Genomic DNA, 24,059 nt, shown 5'->3' with positions numbered 1-24,059 from the left:
AAAAAGGAAAAATATCCATTAACTAGAAATGAAGCTTAAGACATCAATGTTTGAGCCAGTGTTCAATAGTTATGTTTGTCTTTGTCATAGCCATATGTGCTATCCTACGCATTAGAAGTACCACTTCGTTGTTGCGCCTGACACAAAATTGGGGTATAAGCAAAACAATATGAACATAAAAAAAACAGGGGGATCATGCTCCAAAGTCATGATGTGGTACTGCTATCGGAAAGTAGCATGTCTAATTTTGTTGAGTCACTCCAAATTTCCTTTAAGCACCATACTTCCTCCTTTGCTCGTTTGATTAGATAGAGATTACTGTTGTAGTTGACATCAATGGTTTTTCTATCATCATGTAATTACCACATAATGAGACATATTTCCTTGAATTAATGATACAAGCAGCCGATCTAGAAATATTGTTCTTAGCATCAGTCACACCCACACAAATAAGAATTGGTGGGATGAGGATAGGAAATTCAAATGTATTAATTAAGGTAGGTTGGGTTGGAGTCACTTGTTGAACGCAGGAGTGACAAGATTGAGCAATCCATTGTTTCACATGTTGTAAGATAGAGAAAGGATTAGGCTTAATAAACCTAAGAGGGTAGCGCAGTTGGTGAGCAACGAACTTGGTACTAGTCGTAAACTCGGACGTCCTAAATTCGACTCCCATTAGGCACACCTTGGACCACTCACACGGGGATATTTAGTGCTCTTCAATGCTTTCAGTGAAAGTTGAATGATTTTCATTCAACCCCGGTATGACCCGGTCCATGCGGTTGTGTGGTCAGCATGGCCTGCGGGACTCGTCAAGTCAAAGGCCTAGAGATCTGTCATTAGCTAAAAAAAAAAAAAAATTAGGCCTAATATATGTATAAATAACCTTATTACGAGAATTGTACCAGAATTAAAAAGATACATAATCAAAGCATTAAAAGAATTAGGAGAGAAAGCTTCTGTTCGGAGGCTTAAGGGCCCAGCTAACCATATTCTTTTTATGAATTAGCAAGAGAAAAAGATATGCCAAATGGACTCTTGTTGGTTAAGACAAAACCCAGAGGTTAGATCCACATCCATCCATTTTCCCAATATTTCTTTGGTGAGGATTCTACCATGAGCTACTCTCCAGAAAAAGATCTTGAATTTTAAGTGTAATTTGAATTTTCAAAAAGAATCGCCACTAATGGGAACATAGATAAGAACAAGTACACCTGTTTGAGCATCCAATTAGGTTGTAGTTCTAAGATGCTTTGCAACCAATTTAGTTCTGGAGAGGTGACACCACCATCTGTCCTTGTCTAACAAAATGGGGATTTGTAAAATATCATTTATTTGGGTGAGAGGAAGCATAGAAGTTAAAAGACTTGCATTCCACATATTTCCCATAATAAAATCAGTAATCCAAGTTAAAGTAAGAGGGGTGGGAGAATTGAGGTTTGTCAAGGTAAAATTGAGAGTGATACGTCGGAATCCATGGGCCGATTCAGAATTTTGTATTACTACCATTCCTAATTTTGAGCATAACAAGTTTACTTAAGGTTGGAAGTATACTTAAAATTGTTCCAGGTAATAGATCTTTTTTTCCTCAGTGTCATAGAATCAAAGGCTGGGGAAGTACTTGTTTTTAAGAATTTGGGTCCACATTGAATTTTTCTATGTAATGAGAGGCCAATGTAGCTTCAAAATGAGGACTTTGTTATGGATCTTAGTCTCTTAGACCAAGGCCTCTTTCAGATTTTGGCATAGTCGGTGGAGGAAGAGGTGGTAGTGGCAGTAGCAGTGGAAGTGAAAGTGGTCATGGTGAAGGTGAAGGTGAAGGTGAAGGTGGTGGTGGAGGTGAAGGTGGTGGTGGTGGCGGTGGCGATGGAGGTGGGGTGGTGGTGGAGGAGGTTGCGGGGTGATGGTGGTGTGAAGTTGCATGTTGAAGTTGCATTAAGGTGTTTTATTTTTAACATGAAATTACTTCTTTAGCCATCAAATTAATCATGGGTTCATTAAAGAGAAAACCCCCTATTTCTTTTTCTTATTACAACAACTTTTTTATTCCAATTCATTCTTAGGAACCAAAAACATGAACTACCGTTAATAATTTGATTTCTATCATTTTTTTTTCTATTTTTGTTCTGAGAAACAAAAGAAATTGAGAAATAAATAAACAAAATGGTTATCCTGCAGGCCTTAAGTAGCGAATCCCATTTAGTTGAAATTCTCCTTTGTTATTAAGGTGTGTTACCTACCTTTACTTTCACTTTTGTTTTGCTGCCTCTTATGAGATTCATGTCTCTGACCACATTTTTAGATGAAATAAAGCTGAGTTGTTATTATTGTAATTCCCTTGGTGTTCCGCCCCACTCCTTACCCTCCCCCTCCAAAAAAAAATTGCCTTGCTATTTTTTTCTTCAAAATTTAAGTATTTTTAATTACCAAGAGAAATAAAAAATTAAAATGCATAATTAATGCATCGTTTTCAAAGAATATACTACATGCGATGTAGATGCCCATTCCCCCGGCCTTTGTAGTATTCTTGTTGCTTTCTTATCTTCTAATTACTCGGATCCAATGGTCCAAAATGTTGCGGATGCCCTGGCCCAAACGGAATGGCGGGGCCGGGGCTGAGACCGTGGCCGTGTGGGGGAGATGCTACAATTGCAAATGGATGAGAAATCAGTGATGCATAACGATGCCTAGGTCACAGAGAGACCCAACAGGCCAACACTTACACACACCGTTTGATTTGTAGTTACTTTTCTTCCACACACCGTTTGATTTGCTGTTTGTGTCTGTTGACTTCGTGCGTCAAGACCCTCCATAATTATTTGCTTCCTGCTCTCCGTTCTTGGAAGCTTACATCATCACCATCATCTCCTAACACCACCACCACTACTACTACCTCAGCACCAATCCCAAGCTGCAAGTGGTTTGGTATAACTTGTAACAAAGCCGGAAGCAGCGTGTTTGAGATTAGCCTTCCAGAACTGGAGCTGCAAGGTAAGCTTCCCAACTTCACCTGCTCTTTCTTTCCCATTCTCCATCTCAATCTCAGCCTCAATGGACTCACAGGAACCATACCCATGCACATTGGCTGCCTCTCCAAACGCACCCACCTCGATCTATCCAATAATTATCTTTCCAGCATTCTGCCTTCCTAAGTAATTGAAGAAATATCACTCGCTACCTCTTAACCATGTCAAAATATCAACTTGACCCCATATTTTTTTGAAAATATCACTCACTTCCTCCAAATAAAAAGATTCTATCTAACGTCTCCAACCATTAAAAATGGCGGTTAAGTCAGCTAGTTTTTTCTCATAATACCCAAAATACCCTCCTAAACATGAAATACTCAATACAGCCTTGATGAAAAAACACCATACAGGTGCAATTAGCCTCACTTCCCCATCCTCTTTGTTGCTGAACCGAAGGAGAAGAAGCCATTCTACCTGCGATGTACTCCCATTTCTCACATCGTCTTGTTCATTGAAGCTCAACCGCAGCCATTCAATAGCATTTTCTTCTTTCATTCAAGCGAGTGTAGCGTTAGATTAGGTTTTTCGTCCTCAATTTTTTGCTGTTCTCTCATGCGATTTGGAGCCTTAATCTCTGCAAGTGGAACTCTTCTTCCTTCCAATATCTCTCCAAGCAGAACTCACACGCTGTAAGGAGAAAAAGAAAAGGAAAGAAAAGATTAACCCACCCTCCCCCATCCCATCATGTAAATTTGAAATTAAAACTAATTAAAAAAAGGCTGCCAATGCTCAATCGATTCTGAATGAGAAGATTTGAGCCCATCTGAAATCCTGATTCAATGAAACCACCAAAAACCCAGATTAAACTTGCTTAAAAATGGGCATAACAATTGATCATCTTCTTCTTCAGTCCAGAAGAGAGGGAGGTGGTTGGTTCAATCCAACTCGCTGGGATGATCCATCAACCAATTCGTCAACCACATCGCCGGGTCACCTCAGTCGTTGAAGGGCGCTTGTCGGGATACTGAGCACTACAATCTATTGCAAGCTGTAGGAGCTGAACCATCTCATCCTCCACATTCTGGTACCTCAGGAGCTCAAGGTCAAACACCTCTGATGTCCCACTCCTCTCGCACTACCGATTGAACCCATCTTGGTAGATCGACTCCATCTTCACTCAAGAGGGTAGAGTAGAAACAACTATAGTTTCCATTGATAATGCAATCCAAAACAATGTATAATTAGAAATAGAAAAGATCCATTAGCCAGGAAAAACCGCAAAATTGCTGCCATGGATGGAGGATAAATCCCAAGCACTATGGTATCATAAATTTAGACTAGATAAGTAAACGCAAGGGGCTGGGATCTCTGAGCTTCTTGTAGATTTTTAAGCAATGTAGACACACAGAACAATCCCAATTAAACAATGTGAGCAGATAATTAAAAATTAGTACAAGGAGAAATTAAAAAAATAATAAAAAAAATCTTAAAATAAAAATGAGGCACGATTCCTTTAGAAATAGGGAATATGAAAAATCTGGTTGAATATTAGGGGAGGAAGTGCAGGATTTGGATTTTATTTCTTCTAATGAATTGATTAGGATTATCCATATTTTTCCTCCTAATTTAGAGGACAAAGTTAGTAAGAAATCGAATTCTAATGAAGAAGTGTCTGAGGTCGTGGAACACACCAAGCGACAGGATATTATCTCCAATTTGAACTGTAAGATCAAACACCAAAAAACACGAATAATAAAGAGACAATAGATCCGTACGACATAGAGATTTAACGAGGTTCACACACCAGGGTGGTGTGCTACGTCCTCGGGCGAAAAAGAAGATGATTCACTATGCAGAAGAGAAATTACACCCTAACAGCGGCGAGGAAAAACTCGCCCTGAAACCCTAGCTACGTGAAAACCCTGGAATACAATGACTTTCTCAACAAGCAATAGTACATTATATATACTCCAAATCACGGGTCGACCCATCGGGTCACAGTCGATTCAGTCAAACCATACCGCCCCCGCACCCCCATACGAGATCAGTGATGGGCTCCGGGCTTGGGCCTATCGGCCCAACCCCTCTGCTTCCATCACAGATCTCAAAAAATTTTCCATTCGGGTCGCCACCAAAATATGTCGGATCGGGTCAATCTTCAAAACAGGTCAAGAATTCGAGACAAACTTAACATGAACCTTATCCAGGATTCTCTTGACATTGAAGGTCGGGTGAATGATGAGGTGGCAAAGTCAACATACTTTATTAAGCAAAAGAGAGGTGACTCAGCCAAGGAAATCTCTTATACTAATCATTTGACCACGGTTTTGCCTTCCTCAAAAAATCTGATGGAAAATATTTCTAAAAGATACAATATTGACGTGGCAGATGGAGAGGATAATGGCAGATTGATTAAAGATTTAGCTCCCAAATATGTAGCACATGAGACTTATTTCAAGGGAGCTGAGAATCTTGTAGATTCCGTTATTTCTTCAAAGGAAGAGACAGAGTTGAATCATAGTGAGGAGGTGACATACCAAGTTGAGTTAAACCATAGTGTGGAGGTGACCCATCAAGTTGATAATATAGTGGGTATACATTTAGATTTTTCAGAGGAAGCACCAGAGTAGAATGAGGACAGTGGAGTTGCAGTCTTTAGAAACCTAACCTATCCAGGAGTGAGAAGCTTTCTACGGAAAAGTCATCTTATGAAAAGTGCCACGTACTTTCTTCGCTTCCGTGATTGGGGTTCTTAACTCTTTTATAGCATTTTTTCTTGATTGTTGAAGCTTTTCTTTTTTACATGAATTGTGTAACAGGGTCTGTCCTGTTTGATTTAGGGACCTCTCAACCTTTCTTTTGGTCTGCCAAAAGAAGGTTGTAGGGTTAATTTGTATATTTACATTTTTCTTTTACCTCAATACATAAAAGTTACCTATCAAAAAAAAAAATTTGGAATAAATTCACTGGTATGATCCCTCCTGTCCTGACTAATTTAAGCAAGCTTTCCTTTAGATACTTCAATCAGCACAATGAGCTCAGTGGTCCAATACCTTATGCAATGGGAAATCTAGAAAATTTGGTTGGGTTGGCCTGTCTACATACAAACTCATTGGTTCAATCCCTCATTCTGTTGCTAATTTAAGTAGACTAAAGACCTTCTATCTGTTTGATAATCAATTATCTGGTTTGGTACCTTCTAAAATCGGAGATATGAAAAATCTAATTAACTTGGAGCTATCTCAAAACAAACTCATTGGTCCAATCCCTCATTCTCTTACTAATTTTAGTAGACTAGAGACCCTCTATTTATACAACAATCAATTATCCGATCCAATGCCTTTTGAAATCAGAGATATTAAAAATCTGTTTGGCTTGGAGCTATCTCAAAACAAACTCAGTGGTTCAATCTCTCATTTCTGTCTAACTTAAGTAGACTAGAGGCCCTCTATCTTTTTGACAATCAATTATCTAGTCCGGTGCCTTAAAAAATCGGAGATATAAAAATTTGGTTGACTTGGCGCTATATCAAAACAAACTTAGTGGTCCAATCCCTTAAATCTCTGGCTAATTTAACTAGACTGGAGAGCCTCTATTTGTAAGAAAATCAATTATCTTGTGCCATACCTCAAGAATTTGATAGCCAAGCATCTATTGTAGAACTCCAATTGTTTAAGAACCTCTTATCTCTGGAAGCTTACCGCAACAAATATTCCAAGGAAAATCACTTCAAAATTTATCAGTTGAGAACAATAATCTCATGGGTCCTATTCCAGGCTTTAGAAATTGCACAAAAGAACTTATCATCCATGTTAAGTAATTAAAAACGTGCGGTTTGACCTCTTCTCAGAGTAATGGAATATTTCCTAAAATAGTAGTAAAATTCTCTCTTTTAGTTTTCTTGAAAATTTATAACACGACAAAAATGCCATACCATACAGAGTATTACTCTCTACTTTTCTTCTTGGACTGATCAGAGATTTTCCCGCGCAGCCGAGCTTGAAGGTTTCAATCAAGAAGAGAAGTCGTTTCCATGGATGGCCTGAAGCAAAGCATCCTTCAAACACTTAACTCCTCCGCTCTCTCACTTTCTCTCAACCGCAACCAAGTTTGAAGGTTTCAATTAAAATCGAGGAACTCAGAAAACTTTTCATGGATTCGTCAAACTTAGGTAACCTAAACCTTAAACACTTTAACTCGGTTCTCTCACTTTGTTTCTTTTTAATCCCTCTGTCTTCTTATGGTGTATGTCAGAGAGAAAGAATAGCTTCTCGACTTTTCCCATTTTTGGAATGGAAAAGATTTTGAAAGAGAACTTCGATATACAATCGAAGAATCCGTCACAAGAAGCTCTAAGGAAATGGAGATCTGCAGTTTCGGTTGTTAAGAATCGCCGGAGAAGGTTTCGTCATACGGCAGATCTTGAGAAGAGAGACGAAGCCGAAAAGAAGAAGCTCGGCATCCAGGTATGGTTCCTTTCTTGTTCTCTGTTTCCATTTTCTTTAATTTTTTTTTCCCGGTTGGGATTTGGTAATGAATCGATAAAACCTTGGAGCGAAGAAAAGAAACGAAACGCGGTTTGACTCTCAAATTTCTCGGTCAGTTTAGAGAAGACAGATTACGTAAGGTTTAGGGCTGAGATGACGCTGCCGTGAACCAGGGGTTTACGCGATAACAGAGTCAGCTTCATTTTATAGTCTTTGATATAAGAACTAAGAACCATGGTTCTACAGCTACGTTTGTTAGTCATTTAGTTTTAGAAACTTAGAAACGACGTTTAATGTCAAGAATAAAAAATTTGATTTTCTGTGTCAAAATTTAACTTAAAAAAAAAAAATGATATTTGGTGATCATGTTTCCCCTAGTTCACTTTTTTTGTATTTAAAACGAAACCAAAATGACAGAATAAGGTTTTATCATTTCATCATCTTGCATTTCTATTTTTTTTTTTTTTTTTTCCCCTTTTCTTTCCAAAAAAAAAAACCGAAAAACACCAAGTTGACACCAAACACGTTATTCTGATTTTTTGTTCCCATAGAACAGAAAAAACGTCAAAAGATGACTATCAAGCGTAGCCTATGTATATGTATCTGATTAGTGGTATCGCTTCTCCTAGGCTTCAATTCAAGTAACTCTCCTGACGGCTTAGGCTCTGCTTCCCAATCGTCAATTTGACAGGTCTTTGATCCTAATACCTAGCAGACATCATTATTGATTCAATTATATGGACCAAGGATAAAATAAAATCAAGAGTATTTCTACTCGATATAGATGATTTGATATCGATCAATTTGATACTATATCAATTTTGTGGATAGCTGATACAAGTTTCTGATACCATGCATTAAAACCATGGTAAGAACAATATAGTTGAAAGGAATGGCAATTAATTAACCATTTTCTGACTTTTGACTAGGGTTGTAAATGAATCGGATCTAGATATTCTTTGTCTGGATTCGGATACTCTTAAATGATATAGATGGGGATTGAATTCATATTTTTGACTACCTGTTTACTCTCTGACTTGTGTAATTAGGATGTTCATCCTCCTAATTAATACAATTTGCCCTTAATTCATCTTTCTAAGTTATCTTAGCTCTTTTCCTCATTCTCTAGAACTTGTCTAAATTTTAAGAACCCTCAAAATCATTAATTGATTATCTAATTAGATGAATAATTATTATTTTTTAAATAATTTAGATTTGAATTCAGATACCCTTTGATCAAATATAAATAGTTAAATACCCTTAAATAGGTCCAGATACGAATTTAAATTCGGATTTCGGCAATCCACATGAAACCCTACTTTTGACTCCTTTTATGTGTCCAAGGGAGGAAACTTCGTTGCAGTTTCTGGTCAGAGTCAATGGGTGGCGGGTAGTGTCCGTGGGGTCTATTCTTTATTACTTTAGAAATGTTTTTCACGAACTTAACTATTGCAGCAGGTAAAAGTCATTCTCTAGCTATTGATGACCTTACGACCTCCCAGCAAACTATGAAAGGTCACTTTGAAACTGGCATCTCCGCGTTAAAAGATTTGAGACATATCACTATGTGATAAAGTCATACAATAAGACAGCACCAAATTTAAAAGACATTGTGAATCCTAAGATGGTATGATGAACATTTGTATATGACAAAGGAAAACTTTTTTAATACAAAATCTATATATATCTTGAGATACCCCGCCCCCTCCCCCATTGAGTGGCTCATCAGATTTCGTTCAACGTGGCTTTAGGAAAACTTTATCCTATATTATATTACAAAGTATTATCCTTGAATATATAAATGACTTTCGTTTGACAACAAATATGGATTTAAACAAATAATCGGAAAACAAATCAGGATCTGTTGAGAAGCATACTGGAGACATGGACATGGAATTCATTGAGAATTTAAAAGAATGCATTCTATATTGATCAGCTGAGTTTTTACCCGAAGAAAGTTATCATCTACATATATTTCAAAAAAACTGAAATTTTCACAGTTTATTTCAATTTCGACTCTGACTTGATGGGTTAGCAAAGTTGCAGTCGAAATTTCAGAAAAATTATAAAAATGATCGAAATGGTTGAAAATTCAATTGACATAGTTGAAGTTTTGTTTGAAATGGTTGAAATTATGCTCGAAATGGTCAAAATTGTGCTCTTTTTCCATTTTTATACATATTTCAATTACTTTTATTGAATGTTATTATTGTTGTATGTATTAGAATTAAATTATATTTCAGAATATTTTTTTTTTTTGAGTGAAAATATCTGTATATTAAACTATATAAGGGAAAGGATATATCTAATAGGCATATACTAGGAACCAACGTAAGATCTGAAGTCAAACTACTACTTTGGATTTTTTTTTTTTATTTAATGATTGAAACATATGTGTAAACATGCTTAAATAGGAAACATAAGAAGTGTCGAGAAAAAATTCATCATAGGGGTGTCAAAATGCAAACTGAACCAAAGTGAAACAAGCTTTATTGAATCGGCTTTAGATTGGGGTAATATGAAACCCAACCCTAATCGGGCTGCATAGAAACCAGATGAAACCAAACTGAACATGGAAAACCGAACAAAATAGTAGTGAACATGGATCGGGCCAACTGTTTCAGTTATGTAAACATTACCATACAAATAGTACTAGACATAAACCCCCCCCCCTCCCCCAACTACTTTAACGATACGATATTCATGTTGGGTTTGACCAGAATTTTTAAGAGAATAGGCATTAATCTATCAGAAAAAAATATATATATAAAAGATATAATAAGACAAAAATCATAATTACACAATGATTTTATGTGTCTATCTCTTTCCTCAAATTTATTTTTTTCTCTTCTTTTCTTTTCTTCTCTCGGCTACCAATCATAGCCTTTAAGTGCAAACTACAGCATAGATAGATTTCTTCCTTTCTAATTTTGAAGGATTTAAACACTACTCTTTTCATCTACCAGGAAAAAATACGAGTTGTTCTGTATGTTCAGAAAGCTGCCTTGCAATTTATCAATGGTATAATCTTCATTATACCTAACCCTCCTCGATCAAGTCTTTATATACATCATTTTAAATCTTAACATCTGCTTTCTCACTCATTGTATTTTCCATCCCTATACAGCTGGTAAGAGAGTAGAGTACCCACTTTCAGATGAGACTAGCAAAGCAGGTTATGGCATTGAGCCCAATGAACTTGCATCCATTGTTCGCAGCCATGATTACAACCGCTTGAAGCTGCATGGAGGTGTTGACAGTATTGCAAGAAAGATCAGAGTCTTCCTTGATAGTGGTGTTAATTCAAGTGATATACCTCTTAGGCAAAAGATATATGGCTTTAACAGATACACTGAGAAGCCTCCTAGGAGTTTTTGGATGTTTTTGTGGGATGCACTTCAGGATTTAACTCTAATCATCCTCATGGTTTGTGCTGTAGTTTCTGTTGGTGTTGGTATTGCCACAGAAGGGTGGCCAAATGGTATGTATGATGGGTTGGGAATAATATTAAGTATTTTCTTGGTAGTAATGGTTACTGCAATCAGTGACTATAAGCAATCCTTGCAATTCAGGGATTTGGATAAGGAGAAGAAAAAGATTTTTGTTCAGGTCACCAGAGATGGATTTAGACAGAAGGTCTCTATATATGATTTAGTGGTGGGAGATATTGTTCATCTATCTATAGGTGACCAAGTTCCAGCTGATGGGATTTTCATATCAGGGTATAGTGTGGAGATTGATGAATCAAGCCTATCAGGTGAAAGTGAGACAGTGCATACAAACCCTGATCAGCCTTTTCTTCTATCAGGAACCAAAGTGCAAGATGGGTCTGGTAAGATGCTGGTGACATCTGTTGGTATGAGAACTGAATGGGGAAAGTTGATGGAAAGTTTGAGTGAGGGTGGTGAAGATGAGACACCATTACAGGTTAAGCTGCATGGTGTTGCTACTATTATAGGAAAGATTGGTTTGGGTTTTGCTATTCTTACATTTTTGGTTTTAACTATAAGGTTTATAGTGGAGAAGGCACTGAACAATGAGTTGACAAAATGGTCTTCAAGTGATGCATTGGAACTTATGGACTTTTTTGCTATTGCAGTGACTATAATTGTTGTTGCAGTTCCAGAAGGCCTTCCTTTGGCTGTGACTCTGAGTCTTGCCTTTGCCATGAAGAAATTAATGAATGACAGGGCACTTGTGAGACATCTATCTGCATGTGAGACAATGGGTTCTGCTAGTTGCATTTGTACAGATAAAACAGGGACATTGACAACCAACCATATGGTGGTCAGCAAGATATCTATCTGTGAAGAAACTAAAGAGATAAGAGGTAATGACAGTGTGGAACCTACGAAATCAGCAATCTCTCAGGGAGTTATGGAACTCCTTTTGCAGGCTATATTTCTGAATACTGGTTCTGAGGTGGTGAAAGGAAAGGATGGAAAAAATAACATTTTGGGTTCTCCAACAGAATCAGCATTGTTAGAATTTGGCTTGCTTATGGGTGGTGATTTTGATGCCCAACGCCGGGAATATAAAATAGTGAAGGTTGAGCCTTTCAATTCGATCAGGAAGAAGATGTCTGTGCTTGTATCTGTTTCTACTGGTGGGTTTCGTGTGTTTTGCAAAGGTGCATCTGAAATCATCTTATCTATGTGTGACAAGATTGTTGATAACAATGGAGTACCAATTCGCCTTTCAGAAGAACGGATTAAAAATGTTATGGACATTATAAATGGATTTGCCTGTGAAGCTTTGAGAACCCTTTGTTTGGCTTTCAAGGATATGGATGAGAATCTCAATGGAGATAGCTTACCCTCTAATGGCTACACATTGATAGCAGTTGTTGGAATCAAGGATCCTGTGCGTCCTGGAGTGAGAAAGGCAGTACAGACTTGTTTAGCTTCTGGAATAACTGTCCGGATGGTCACAGGTGACAATATCAATACTGCTAAAGCTATAGCAAGAGAATGTGGAATATTGACAGATGATGGGTTGGCCATAGAAGGACCAGATTTTCATAGTAAGAGTGCAGAGGAGATGAAGAAGTTAATACCAAGAATTCAGGTCCATACTTCCTCTGTGTTTGAATTTTAATCTTGAACAATGAACAATGCTTGTGAAGGAATCAATTTCTTACTACACTAAGACTCTTTGCACAGGTAATGGCTCGATCGTTGCCTTTAGACAAACACACCTTAGTCACCAAGTTGAGGAATACCTTCGGAGAAATTGTTGCAGTAACAGGTGATGGGACCAATGATGCTCCAGCTTTGCATGAGTCGGACATTGGACTTGCAATGGGTATAGCAGGAACAGAGGTTTGTTCTGTTTCTGGATTTTTATGTGGTAGAATTAGTTCTGATCATCTTAACTTTTCCTTTCGCAATTTTTCTTATACAGGTTGCAAAAGAAAATGCCGATGTCATCATTATGGATGATAATTTCGCAACTATTGTGAATGTAGCCAGATGGGGGCGTTCTGTTTACATAAACATTCAAAAGTTTGTTCAGTTCCAGTTAACAGTTAATGTTGTTGCCCTTATGCTCAATTTTGTTTCAGCTTGCATCTCAGGTGAGTTGCTCCATGAGGCACCTTATCTATTATCTTTTCTACAGTTCTCTCTAATAGGACTTTCTATTCTGCTTCAATAATGCATATATCTATCCTAATTTGTCTTGAGTTTCAGGATCTGCTCCTCTAACTGCTGTCCAGTTGCTATGGGTCAACATGATTATGGATACACTTGGTGCATTGGCTCTGGCTACCGAACCTCCAAATGATGGACTAATGAAAAGACCTCCAGTTGGAAGAGGTGCAAATTTCATCACCAGGACCATGTGGAAGAATATCATTGGACAGAGTATCTATCAACTGGCTGTACTTGCAATTCTAAAATTTGATGGAAAGAAGCTTTTGAGACTTAAGGGTTCAGATGCTACTGCTGTTCTTGATACCTTCATATTCAATACCTTTGTATTCTGCCAGGTATGAAATATTGATTTTAGCTGCTCTGTGGATTTTACTATGAACCTTTTGTTGGAGATACAATGTCATTATTCCATCTGTGGCAAAAGTGGTTACTATATGGGCATTTCTGTAAATTCTTTATTTAGGGTTTTGCTATATATTTGTAGCGAAGTCATCTTCTCTGTAAGCAATCTGAGAGATGTGTGAGGTCGAATGCTGTAACCCTATTTGATAGTGAAGCAAGATCTCATCTCACCGAGGACATAGGCAATCTTTCTGAACCTCGTAAATCTGTGTGCGTCATTTGCTTGTGTTTTTCCATTACTTTTCTGTATTGGTTTAGGGTTCATTTCTACACCTTTATCTGTTCCTTAGAGGTAGGTATCTATTACTTATCATACATTATAATTTCATTGCTTTAACAGTTACAGAAACTGGTTTTCCACAATATCTGTAGTTGTTAAATTTTGTATGTGACATTTATCTTTTTGTAGATTGTAGATTTATATATCTTGGTTGCAGAAAATCCAATTATCTAATACAAACCATGTTAATCTATCAGAATTGAAGGATAGACTCTATATGAAACATACATGCCTGTATCAAGTTCTGTCAGATGTTTGACTGGTTTTGAGTGAAAATCAAGTTAGGCATATATTTGTAGGAGGCCAATTACTTTCTTTGCACAATTATGTGTTCTTATAATTCAACATAGTGGATTTAAGAAGCATTCACTTAAACCATACATTTTATCATAAATTCAGAAATATTGTCATTTTGGTTATTATAACAGTCAATATAATTATATGTTCTGTAGTAAACCCTAAGGGTAGAGTTGGCAAGCGACCTTGGCCTCAAGAATCGTGTGGTTCCGAGTTCGACTCCACTTACCTCCTTGGGCCCACTCACACAGGGGTGTTTAATGCTCTTCATTGCTTCCGGTGAAAGTTGAATGGTTCTCATTCAACCTCGGTCCATGCAGTTGTGGGGTCTGTATAGGCTGTATGACTAGTCAGGCCAAAGGAAAAAATATATATTCTTCATCGTCTTCCTTATTTATTAAATTCAGTGGAATATCATCTTTATTGTTGTTTGCTCTACTGAGGAAAAGCTTATCAAGGACCTATCACTTACAGATTCTTATTTCATCTTATTCTATCAGGTATTCAATGAAATTAACAGCCGGGATATGGAGAAGATAAACGTCTTCCGTGGAATGTTTAACAGTTGGGTGTTCTTAGCCGTGATGGTTGTTACAGTGGCCTTCCAAATAATAATAGTGGAGTTTCTGGGCACTTTTGCAAGCACTGTGCCTCTCAGTTGGCAATTATGGTTGCTAAGCATTCTCATTGGATTTTTAAGCATGATTGTGGCTGTTATCATAAAGTGCGTTCCTGTTGAACTTGGGAAGCCCAAGTCCCATGATGGTTATGAGGCTCTTCCCAGTGAACCGTAGCACTTATCACGTCATTGCTTCGTTGTTAACTCATCTGTTATACTGATAGAACTTAGAATTTCTTTTCTATTTCCAATTAGATCTTTATGAAATTTTGTCCTCATACTGTATATACAATTTTTTATTTTTTACAATTAGATACAGAATTGGTTACCATTTTCTCTTTGTAAGCTCCCCACCCCCAATATAATATACAATTTTTTATTTTTTACAATTAGATACAGAATTGGATTACCATTTTCTCTTTGTAAGCTCCCCACCCCCAATTTGTATATTGGGGGTGGGGGGGTTGTACTTTTTCGGCCATTGTCAGTGTTTGAGGATTCAGAGTCGGATCAGCGGATTGGCTGGCTGATGCCGATTCTAAGGTCACTTATGGTCGATTTTAGGGTTTTTAGAACTGATTCTGATTGATCTGAAATGAATCAGATCAAAATTGGCAGATACCATATCTGGTCTCGATTCCAAACTCTTGAACCATGGCCTTGGTCATCAGAATGAAGGCAGTTGACCTGGAAGATTGTTAGGCAGTTCAATTGGTTGAGCAGCAGGTAGGTTTGTGTTAGGAATTAACAATGTGGCAGAAGAATGATCTGCTAAAAAAAGCGTAAGAGACATATTTTACATGGTTCACCCAAAGTGGACTACATCTAGGACAAAGCGAAAACTAGAACTTCCACCATTCGATAAGAAATTATAAAATCCTCACAACACACCTCTTTACGAAATATCCTCCTATATATAACTTCTTGTGCATTATATAGAGAAATCCTAATCCCAAAAAGTACCAAACTACCCCTTACGACCTCAACAACCCTCTTATTATCAATCGGGGACTGTTATTTGGGACAATCACAAGAACTTTCCAGAATAAACTGAGATCAGGTTTCACCAATAACACTGCAATCATGTTAGACCTAGTTAATATTTATTGAATAAAACGGATATGGAAAATTACCATGTAATAGTTATGGGTGAGTCCATGTGAAAAGGAACCACAATTGTCTAACTGGTCAACTTACAACCCAAATTTCAAAGGGCAAAAAGAAAGAAATATGAGGGCTTTTGAGAATCAGCACAGGTCCTCGTCTTATATTGTGAAGTCTATCTTGAGGGACTTATATGAGTTCTCTTCTCAGGTTGCTATATACATATCACTTCCATGGTAAATATTCTTTTATCCAAGAAGTTAATGGTGTCTATTGCAAAATCACATGCTAGACTGACGGTGGACGTTTATTGGAGTTTCCTGCCTTTGGGCTTTTATAAGCTGAATATTGATGGATCCTCCCTTAGTGATTCGGGATGTACTAGAATAGGTGGTGTTCTTCGAAATGATGTCAACTCTAGTTTAGGAGGCTTTGTGCACTCTGAGGGAGTAGGTACCAATTTATGGCAGAATTTGCTGCATTTTTCTTTGGTCTCCACTATGTTGCTACGAAATGTCTGAACAAGTTATGGATTGAGTGTGACTCCCAGGCAACGGTGAGTAGCATCAAGAATAAGGAAATCTCGTGGTGCATCCAGTAAAAATGGTGGTTTTTCAAGAAGTATTTTGGATAGCATTGTATGAGTTATCTCTCATTATTATCGTGAAATAAACATAGTGGCTGATAAATTAGCAAAGCATGCAGTTCTACCCCAAGATCATCTTATTGGGATAATGCTCCATCTAGTGCTCCATCTTTTGTTATTTATGATTTAAGCTGGGATTATTAACAAAGACCCAGATTTCATTTATATAATTATTTCTTTTCGTTTTGATTTGGGTTGCTTTTCTGCTGGTGGCCATACTAAAGTTGGAATAGTGATGAAAAAGGTAATTTTCTATGTTTGTAAGCTCTCATTCTTTTGATTTTAATGATATCCTTTTGCGGATCTTTGAGCAAAAAAAAAATGATATGCCTTCACATGCTCTAAAACAGCCACATTTCATGCATTAAGCTAGTCTAAAACAGAAACTTTTGAGTATTAAATATGATGTTTTATGGGATATAGTATTCCTAATTAAGGTCTAAATTTAACAGTATCATATCATGCATTAGCATTGACCTCTGATAGGTCCATTGAAAATTCTAAGATTTGGGCCCAATAGAAAGTTAAACTAAGCCCAAAAGAAATCCATATCCAACCTCATATCTCTATGGTGGACTAAACTTTCTGTCCATTTTCTTCTTTATCTTCTTTTTCATTCATTTATTTATTTAATACAAATCAAAGGCTGCTGGCCTGAGGCCACCATTGGCAGCCCCAACTACAAAAACACACACAACGCGCAAGAAGGTTCGCAACCAATTCAGCCAGCAGCCCCCCACACTCCCTCTCTTTCCTATTTTTTTCCCCTATTTCTCTCACCACTCTCCTACTTCTTCTATTTCTCTTCCTCTCTCGTTTTCACTCCCTCCTTCCTTCTCTCTTCCTTTTTCTCTTCTTCTCCTTGTTTCTCTCTTTTCCAATTTTTTTTTTTTTTCGTTTCTTTCTTTGGCTGAAACGTGAGGGTTTCCCCTAATCACCATCCTACTTCTTTCGTTTCTTTCTTTGGCTGAAACGTGAGGGTTTCCCCTAATCACCATCCTACTCTCTCTCTTTTCCTCCTATTTCCTTTCAAGCCCCCCCAAAATTGTCCAAATCCTCTTCCTTTGTTCTTTACTTTATTCTGAAAACTTCGCAGAGAAACCTAAGAATCTGGAAGTGTGGAAAAGGAGAACCTACGTCTTGAAGATCCAAATTCCACTCCTAAACTTCCCCTTTCCTCTCTATCTCAAAATCAAAACGAAAGGGGGACGAGACCAATTCGTTGGCTTTCTCTCTCTCACGTTTCTAATTGCTTCTCTATTAAAAAATTGAAAAGTCCTAACTATCCCTCACCTACACCCCACTATCACCACATATATTCCATGCAAATAGTTTGACCAAGGTACCCCTCCAACCTTGCATTTACCATTTTTCCTACCCTTGTTTGAAAATTTACAACCAAGGGCGAGTGGAGGGTGAAATTTCATTCTTACCCTTTGACCACATCTTTTTAATCCATTAATGCAAGACTATCACTTGATACATTCCTGAAACTGACTATTTTACCGACTAACATTTGGTGATCTGTATGCGCAAAAAGCTCATACTCACTAGGAGGTCTTTCTACCTATCAAAAAAAACATTTACATGTGGGACCCACTTCATGGCTGCAAATCAAAAATTGAAGAAGAATTCTTGGTACTGCTTTTGGGGAGATTGAATCTAGATGACCAAAGCTTTAGTAAATAACAATTCAACCATTAGGCTATCCCTAAATCTATTGTTGCTTCATATCCATTTTAGAATTTCCGGAGACTATTTGTGAATGGGTCAAATGCAAGACTTCCTTGTTATTAACAGGATCAGGACATCACCCTTGGTCTACAAATTAGGAATCAAACACAAGAGAGTGAATTGTTTTCGTTTGTGATCATCTTTTATTGACTTTGTGTTTGACGAGACTTTAAAAAAAAAAAGAAAAATTTTAAAAATTTTGATAGAAATCCAAAGAACAAGACATCACCCCTAGTACGTGATCTATAAATTAGCAATCAAACATAAGCAACCAAACAACCAACAACGTACAGTAGTACCCATGGCCTACTATTCTACCAATATCACCACCCGCTCTTCTAGCACTCCTCGGACTCCTCCACTGTTATTCTTCTTCCCAACTGTTGTAGCCTTTCTTTTCCTTATCTTCTGTTCCTCTGCTTATGGAAGTAGAGTAGGGCTCTCCTCCTCTCAGTCATCAAGTGAAGCTGAGGCTCTCCTCAAATGGAAAGCCACGCTCCATAACTACTCTAATCATGCTCTCCGTTCTTGGAAGCTTACATCATCGGCAATCCCATGCAAGTGGTTTGGTATAACTTGTAACAAAGCCGGAAGTGTGGTTGAGATTAGTCTTCCACAAGTGGAGCTGCAAGGTACGCTTGACAACTTCACCTTCTCTTCTCTTCCCAATCTCCTCAGTCTTGATCTCAGTGTTAATGGACTCACAGGAGCCATACCCATGCATATTGGTTGCCTCTCCAAACTCACCCACCTCGATCTCTCCAATAATAATCTTTCCAGTGTTCTGCCTCCCTTGAATAATCTAAGCAGCTTGCGCTACTTACTCCTCTATGGGAATGAAATCAGTGGCTCAATTCCTTTAGAAATAGGGAATATGAAAAATCTGATTGACTTGGATCTATCTCAAAACAAACTTAGCGGTCAAATCCCTCATTCTCTAGCCAATTTAAGTAATTTGGTTAGCTTGATGCTCTATCAAAACAGTCTCGTTGGTCCAATCCCTCATTCTCTGGCTAATATAAGTAAACTAGAGAAGCTCTGGGTGAATGACAATCAATTATCAGGTCCGGTACCTTTAGAAATTGGAAATATGGAAAATCTGATTGACCTGGCATTATCTCAAAACAACCTCAGCGGTCAAATTCCTCATTCTCTAGCTAACTTAAGTAAACTAGTGTATATCCATTTGTTTGAGAATCAATTTTCTGGTCATGTACCTCAAGACTTTGGTAGGCACGCATCCATTGTAACAATCCAATTGGCTGACAACCTCTTATCTGGAATCTTACCACAACAAATATGCCAAGGACGATTGCTTGAACGGTTCAACGTTGAGACCAATAGTCTTCTGGGCCCTATTCCAGACTTAAGAAATTGCACAAGCTTAAGGAGAGTTCGACTAGAAAAGAACCTATTAGTAGGAAATATAAGTGACAGTTTTGGTGTACATCCACATCTTTATTACATTGATGTGAGTAATAACCGATTATCTGGAGAGCTCTCATCGAATTGGGGAGAATGTAAGAATTTATCAACGCTAAAGATTTCTGGAAACAATGTTGGTGGCAAGATACCACCTGAGATTGGTCAATTAACTCGATTGGGAATTCTTGAGCTTTCTTTCAATAAACTTGTTGGAGAGATACCCAAGGAACTTGGTAGCTTATCTGCTTTGCTCCAATTGAATTTAAATGGCAACCAGATTTCAGGGAATATACCAATTGAAATTAGCCAATTAATCAATTTGGAGCTTCTTGACCTCTCAGCAAATAGACTAACTGGATCAATTCCGGCTCAGCTTGGTCAATGCAGCCAATTGTTTTCATTAAATTTGAGCAGGAATTCATTGAATGGAAGCATTCCATCTCAAATTGGTGATCTAGCATCTCTACAAGCACAATTGGACCTTAGTCATAACTCATTCAGTGGACAAATACCACCATAGATTGGAAACTTGATACTGTTGGAAATTTTGAATCTATCACAGAATATGATCACAGGTTCAATACCCCTTTGTCTCGAAGACATGGGTAGTATATTATCTCTTGACTTGTCCTATAATGAGTTGGAGGGTGTTGTCCCAAGCAATAGGGTTTTCAGAAATGCTTCTCCTCAGGCATTTAGAAACAACAAAGGGCTATGCGGTGAACTTCGAGGTCTCCCTCCATGCAATCAATCTCATACAAGCAAGGGATCGAAAAATAATGGACACAAAGTTATTGTATCCATCATTGCTTCTTTGGTAGGAATTGTGTTCCTTCCATTTGCAATTATTTGTATCTTATTCCTCTTGCAAAAAAAAGTGAACAAAGAAAATATTGAAGCAACAAGAAGAAACCATGGCAATATATTTTCAATATGGAATTTCGATGGCAATATTGCTTATGAGGACATTATTCAAGTCACAGAAGATTTTGATGCCAAATATTGCATTGGAGCTGGATCTTATGGGAGTGTTTACAAAGCAGTGTTACCTACCGGCCATGTTGTAGCCTTGAAAAAGTTCCATCCCTTGAAAGATGAGGCAATAGTTAATGAGGATAGCTTTGGGAATGAGATGCACTTATTAACAAAAATAAGGCATCGGAATATTGTCAAACTTTATGGATTCTGCTCCCATCCACAATGCATATTTCTTGTTTTTGAGTACATGGGAAAAGGAAGCTTAACACATATTTTGAGCAATCAATTGGAGGCTGTGGAGTTGGATTGGCCGAAAAGAGTAAATGTCATCAAAAGTGTAGCCAGTGCTTTGTCTTACTTGCATCATGATTGCATTCCACCAATAATTCATCGAGATATTTCAAGCAAAAATATACTGCTTGACTTGGAACTTGAGGCTCGTGTATCTGATTTTGGAATTGCAAGACTATTAGAGCCAGGCTCATCCAATTGGACGTCACTTAAAGGGACCCATGGATATATTGCTCCAGGTATTTTAATTTTTCACTACTATATAATATGTTTTTATTACTGTATTTTTTATTTTTAAGGTTTCTTTACTTATTTTATTTTTTATTTATGAAATAATGTTTCTTTATTTTCACTTCAGTATTTAAGACCTAGGATTTTTGCTGAATTGGGCTATTGAAATATTGGTTATCTTAGCATTGAAAAAGGAAAGATAAAGTGTTTGTATCACATACCTTCGAGTCCAAGTGCAACACAATTATTATAATTTTAAAATTATCTTAATTGAACTTTGAAAGAGTTAGTACAAAATCATCAAAACATTCATAAAAGAAATTTGTATTTTATTTTTTTAATTACAGTCATTTAAAATAATAGGATGCAAGTTGTATTTTTGCTTGAGATCAGCAAGAATGTATTAATATAGATGCAAGTTGTCATGTCCCATTGTTATGATATTTATATGCTACATAATAAATTCTTAAATTTTCCATCAGTAAATACCCTCTAGATTATTTTTCAATTAAGCTAATGCATTATATAAAATAGGATGAGTTCAAAATATTTTATTCAATTGAGTAATTCATTGAAGAAGGTGAAAGATATTGTAAATTGCTTATATCCCCTTGAATTTCTTGGTGTTCATAAAGAAACCAAAAATCTTATGCAAACTAAAGGAATTTGTGTTATTTTTCTTTGGGAGAGGGGGTTACAAGTAATATGGTTTGGTTGGGTAGTAGAATCCTTAGGAGATCTCTACCATATTGGTCCAACATGCATTTAATGTTTACTTTGTATTTTCTACCAGTAAACCAAGTTTTCCAAAATTGATATAGCATTTTGCTACATTTTATATTTGTTAGAGTAAAGACATATGGGCTAAAGTTACCATAGAAGTAGACAATGATATATACAACATATCCAAAAAAATTTTAATAGTGAATCAAAAGGACTAGTATTTCTAAGCAGCCCCATCTGGATAGTTTTTCAAGAAGGCCTTGTTTTTGCCACATGGCATATCAGATGGGACCATAAATTTTGTGTATAAGTGGACTATGGTCCTTCATTTCTATTCGGAACTATATTTTGACAGATGAAAAAATTTATTTGCTAATGTGAGTACTAGTAGTATGTAAACAATGTCTTACCTATGCAAAATTTATAAAAATAAAGTGCTAGTATCAAAAGCCACAATATTAACTAGTTTTGGAGAAATATTGGGCATATTGTTCCTCCAAAATTATAGAGAGTGCACAAGGACTACTTAGAGATGCATGGATAGAGAGTATATATCTAAATTTGAGCTTTAAAATTGACACCTGATGAGTCCATACCTTGCTTACCATATTCATCATTTAAAATATATTGTGGTTTCTTGTTTCTATTTTAAAACTTATTTGTTATCCTATTTATACAGCTTCACTAAGCCTCTTTCTTTCTTCATTTGCAGAGCTTGCCTACACCATGGCTTTAACTGAGAAGTGTGATGTATATAGTTTTGGAGTAGTGGCATTAGAAACAATTATGGGAAGGCATCCAGGGGAGCTCATCTCTTCTTTAACATCACCAGTTGGCCAAAAGATGCTAATAAGGGACTTGCTAGACCCATGCCTCACATTTCCATCAGATCAAAAGGTTGCAAAGGATGTGGTTTCAGTTGTGAGAATAGCACTTACATGTTTACGTAATCACCCACAATCCCGCCCAACTATGCATCAAATATCAAAAGAGCTACTTGTTCTCCAACCATCCTTTGTGGAACATTTTCATACAATTACTGTAGGTGATGTAAATGATATTGAAGTACAATAGTTGCAATCGAAGATTCATTTGATCAACAGTGACTGAGTCAATTCATTTGAGAGTCCACTGAAAATTAATTGACAGTTCTAAACCAGCCTTTTGTTAATTGCATGATTTTCATTCTAGTTTCCAAGATAAATCATTTTGTGGATTCAAAGGGAACATAAAGAGTTCAAGTTTTGGATTAATGGGTCGTTTTCATGGACAAAAGCTACTCAAGGAGGGTTAGACAATATAGGATGGAATAACATGGCTAGGGAACTATGTAAGGGATCATCCAGAAATGGTCCAATTAAGTGTTGTTTTTTCTACAATAGCATGATCTGAGTACCATTATTTGTAGAAGAGCTGTTAAAATTAGGCCTTTATAGTTGGTTGTTTATGTATTAAAATATCATAGTTTAACATAAAAGGTATTTTTCATGAGAATGATGTCTCGCTTAGTATCCTTCTGTCATGCTTTTGGTGCCTAGAGAGTGAACAATCCAATATGTAGAAAATTTGATAAATAGATTTTTATCCTTGTAGTACATTTATACACAAAATGTGGCATCTTTAAATTCTTGTTATGCATCATTTTACTTAAAACTAAACTACAAATTAAATACGAGAAAATGCTAAAATGCTGGGATCCATACTAGTTCCCTTGTTTCTCTAATATATGACTTGCGCAAAAGGTATTTCTTGGACAAAATGGTGCTCGTAATGTGGAAGAAATGAATTTCTATGTCTGATTTATGTTTTTTGAGAGAAGAGAGTGAGATTGGATCACCACAAAAATGCTAAGGCCATGGATGCTCTGGTGAAGTCTAAATCTTCTTTTTTTGGTATCTAGTTAGCAAATGATAATTCAAGACTTTGTTCAATTTTCATTATAATATTTTTTATCTCGGTTTGGTTGTTAAGGAGAGGGTATGAACAATCATTTCCAATGCACCTTATCTTTTGAATGTTGACTATGATCACTTTATAAACATCAGCAAGGTACTTAGAGAAGCCAAGTGCTTCATGTAAAGAAGAATTTGAAACTCCCGGAAAGACATGCAACTGCTGGCCTAGATGGTGCTGTTTGTGTTGTTGTTCTAGTGAGAAGCAGAACAAGAAAATAAGCCAAAAAAGGAGAAGAAAATAAATCACAAAGAAACTTGAACACA

At 36.9% G+C, this 24,059-nt stretch overlaps 3 protein-coding genes across 3 annotated transcripts; all 3 read left to right on the top strand.

The window, feature by feature from the left end:
• The first annotated feature begins 6,924 nt into the window (after positions 1–6,924).
• Positions 6,925–15,044, top strand: LOC122079140 (putative calcium-transporting ATPase 11, plasma membrane-type). Its single transcript, XM_042645397.1, has 8 exons — positions 6,925–7,140; positions 7,224–7,435; positions 10,423–10,477; positions 10,584–12,523; positions 12,619–12,777; positions 12,860–13,031; positions 13,147–13,445; positions 14,590–15,044. The coding sequence occupies exons 1-8, from the start codon at positions 7,122–7,124 to the stop codon at positions 14,881–14,883; spliced, it is 3,150 nt and encodes a 1,049-aa protein (XP_042501331.1). The 5' UTR covers positions 6,925–7,121; the 3' UTR covers positions 14,884–15,044.
• A 3,449-nt stretch (positions 15,045–18,493) lies between these two features.
• On the top strand, positions 18,494–20,137 carry LOC122078042 (MDIS1-interacting receptor like kinase 2-like). Its single transcript, XM_042643918.1, has one exon. It carries the CDS (start codon positions 18,494–18,496, stop codon positions 20,135–20,137), a length of 1,644 nt encoding a protein of 547 aa, XP_042499852.1.
• Positions 20,138–20,218: 81 nt separating this feature from the next.
• Positions 20,219–22,914, top strand: LOC122078041 (MDIS1-interacting receptor like kinase 2-like). Its single transcript, XM_042643916.1, has 2 exons — positions 20,219–21,125; positions 22,553–22,914. Exons 1-2 carry the CDS (start codon positions 20,219–20,221, stop codon positions 22,912–22,914), a joined length of 1,269 nt encoding a protein of 422 aa, XP_042499850.1.
• Positions 22,915–24,059: the final 1,145 nt, after the last annotated feature.

The sequence above is a fragment of the Macadamia integrifolia genome, chromosome 5 (genome assembly GCF_013358625.1).
Source record: "Macadamia integrifolia cultivar HAES 741 chromosome 5, SCU_Mint_v3, whole genome shotgun sequence".
NCBI classification, from domain to species: domain Eukaryota; kingdom Viridiplantae; phylum Streptophyta; class Magnoliopsida; order Proteales; family Proteaceae; genus Macadamia; species Macadamia integrifolia.
The sequence above is the reverse complement of the archived record's forward strand: the minus strand, read 5'-3'. Positions and strand labels throughout refer to the sequence as shown.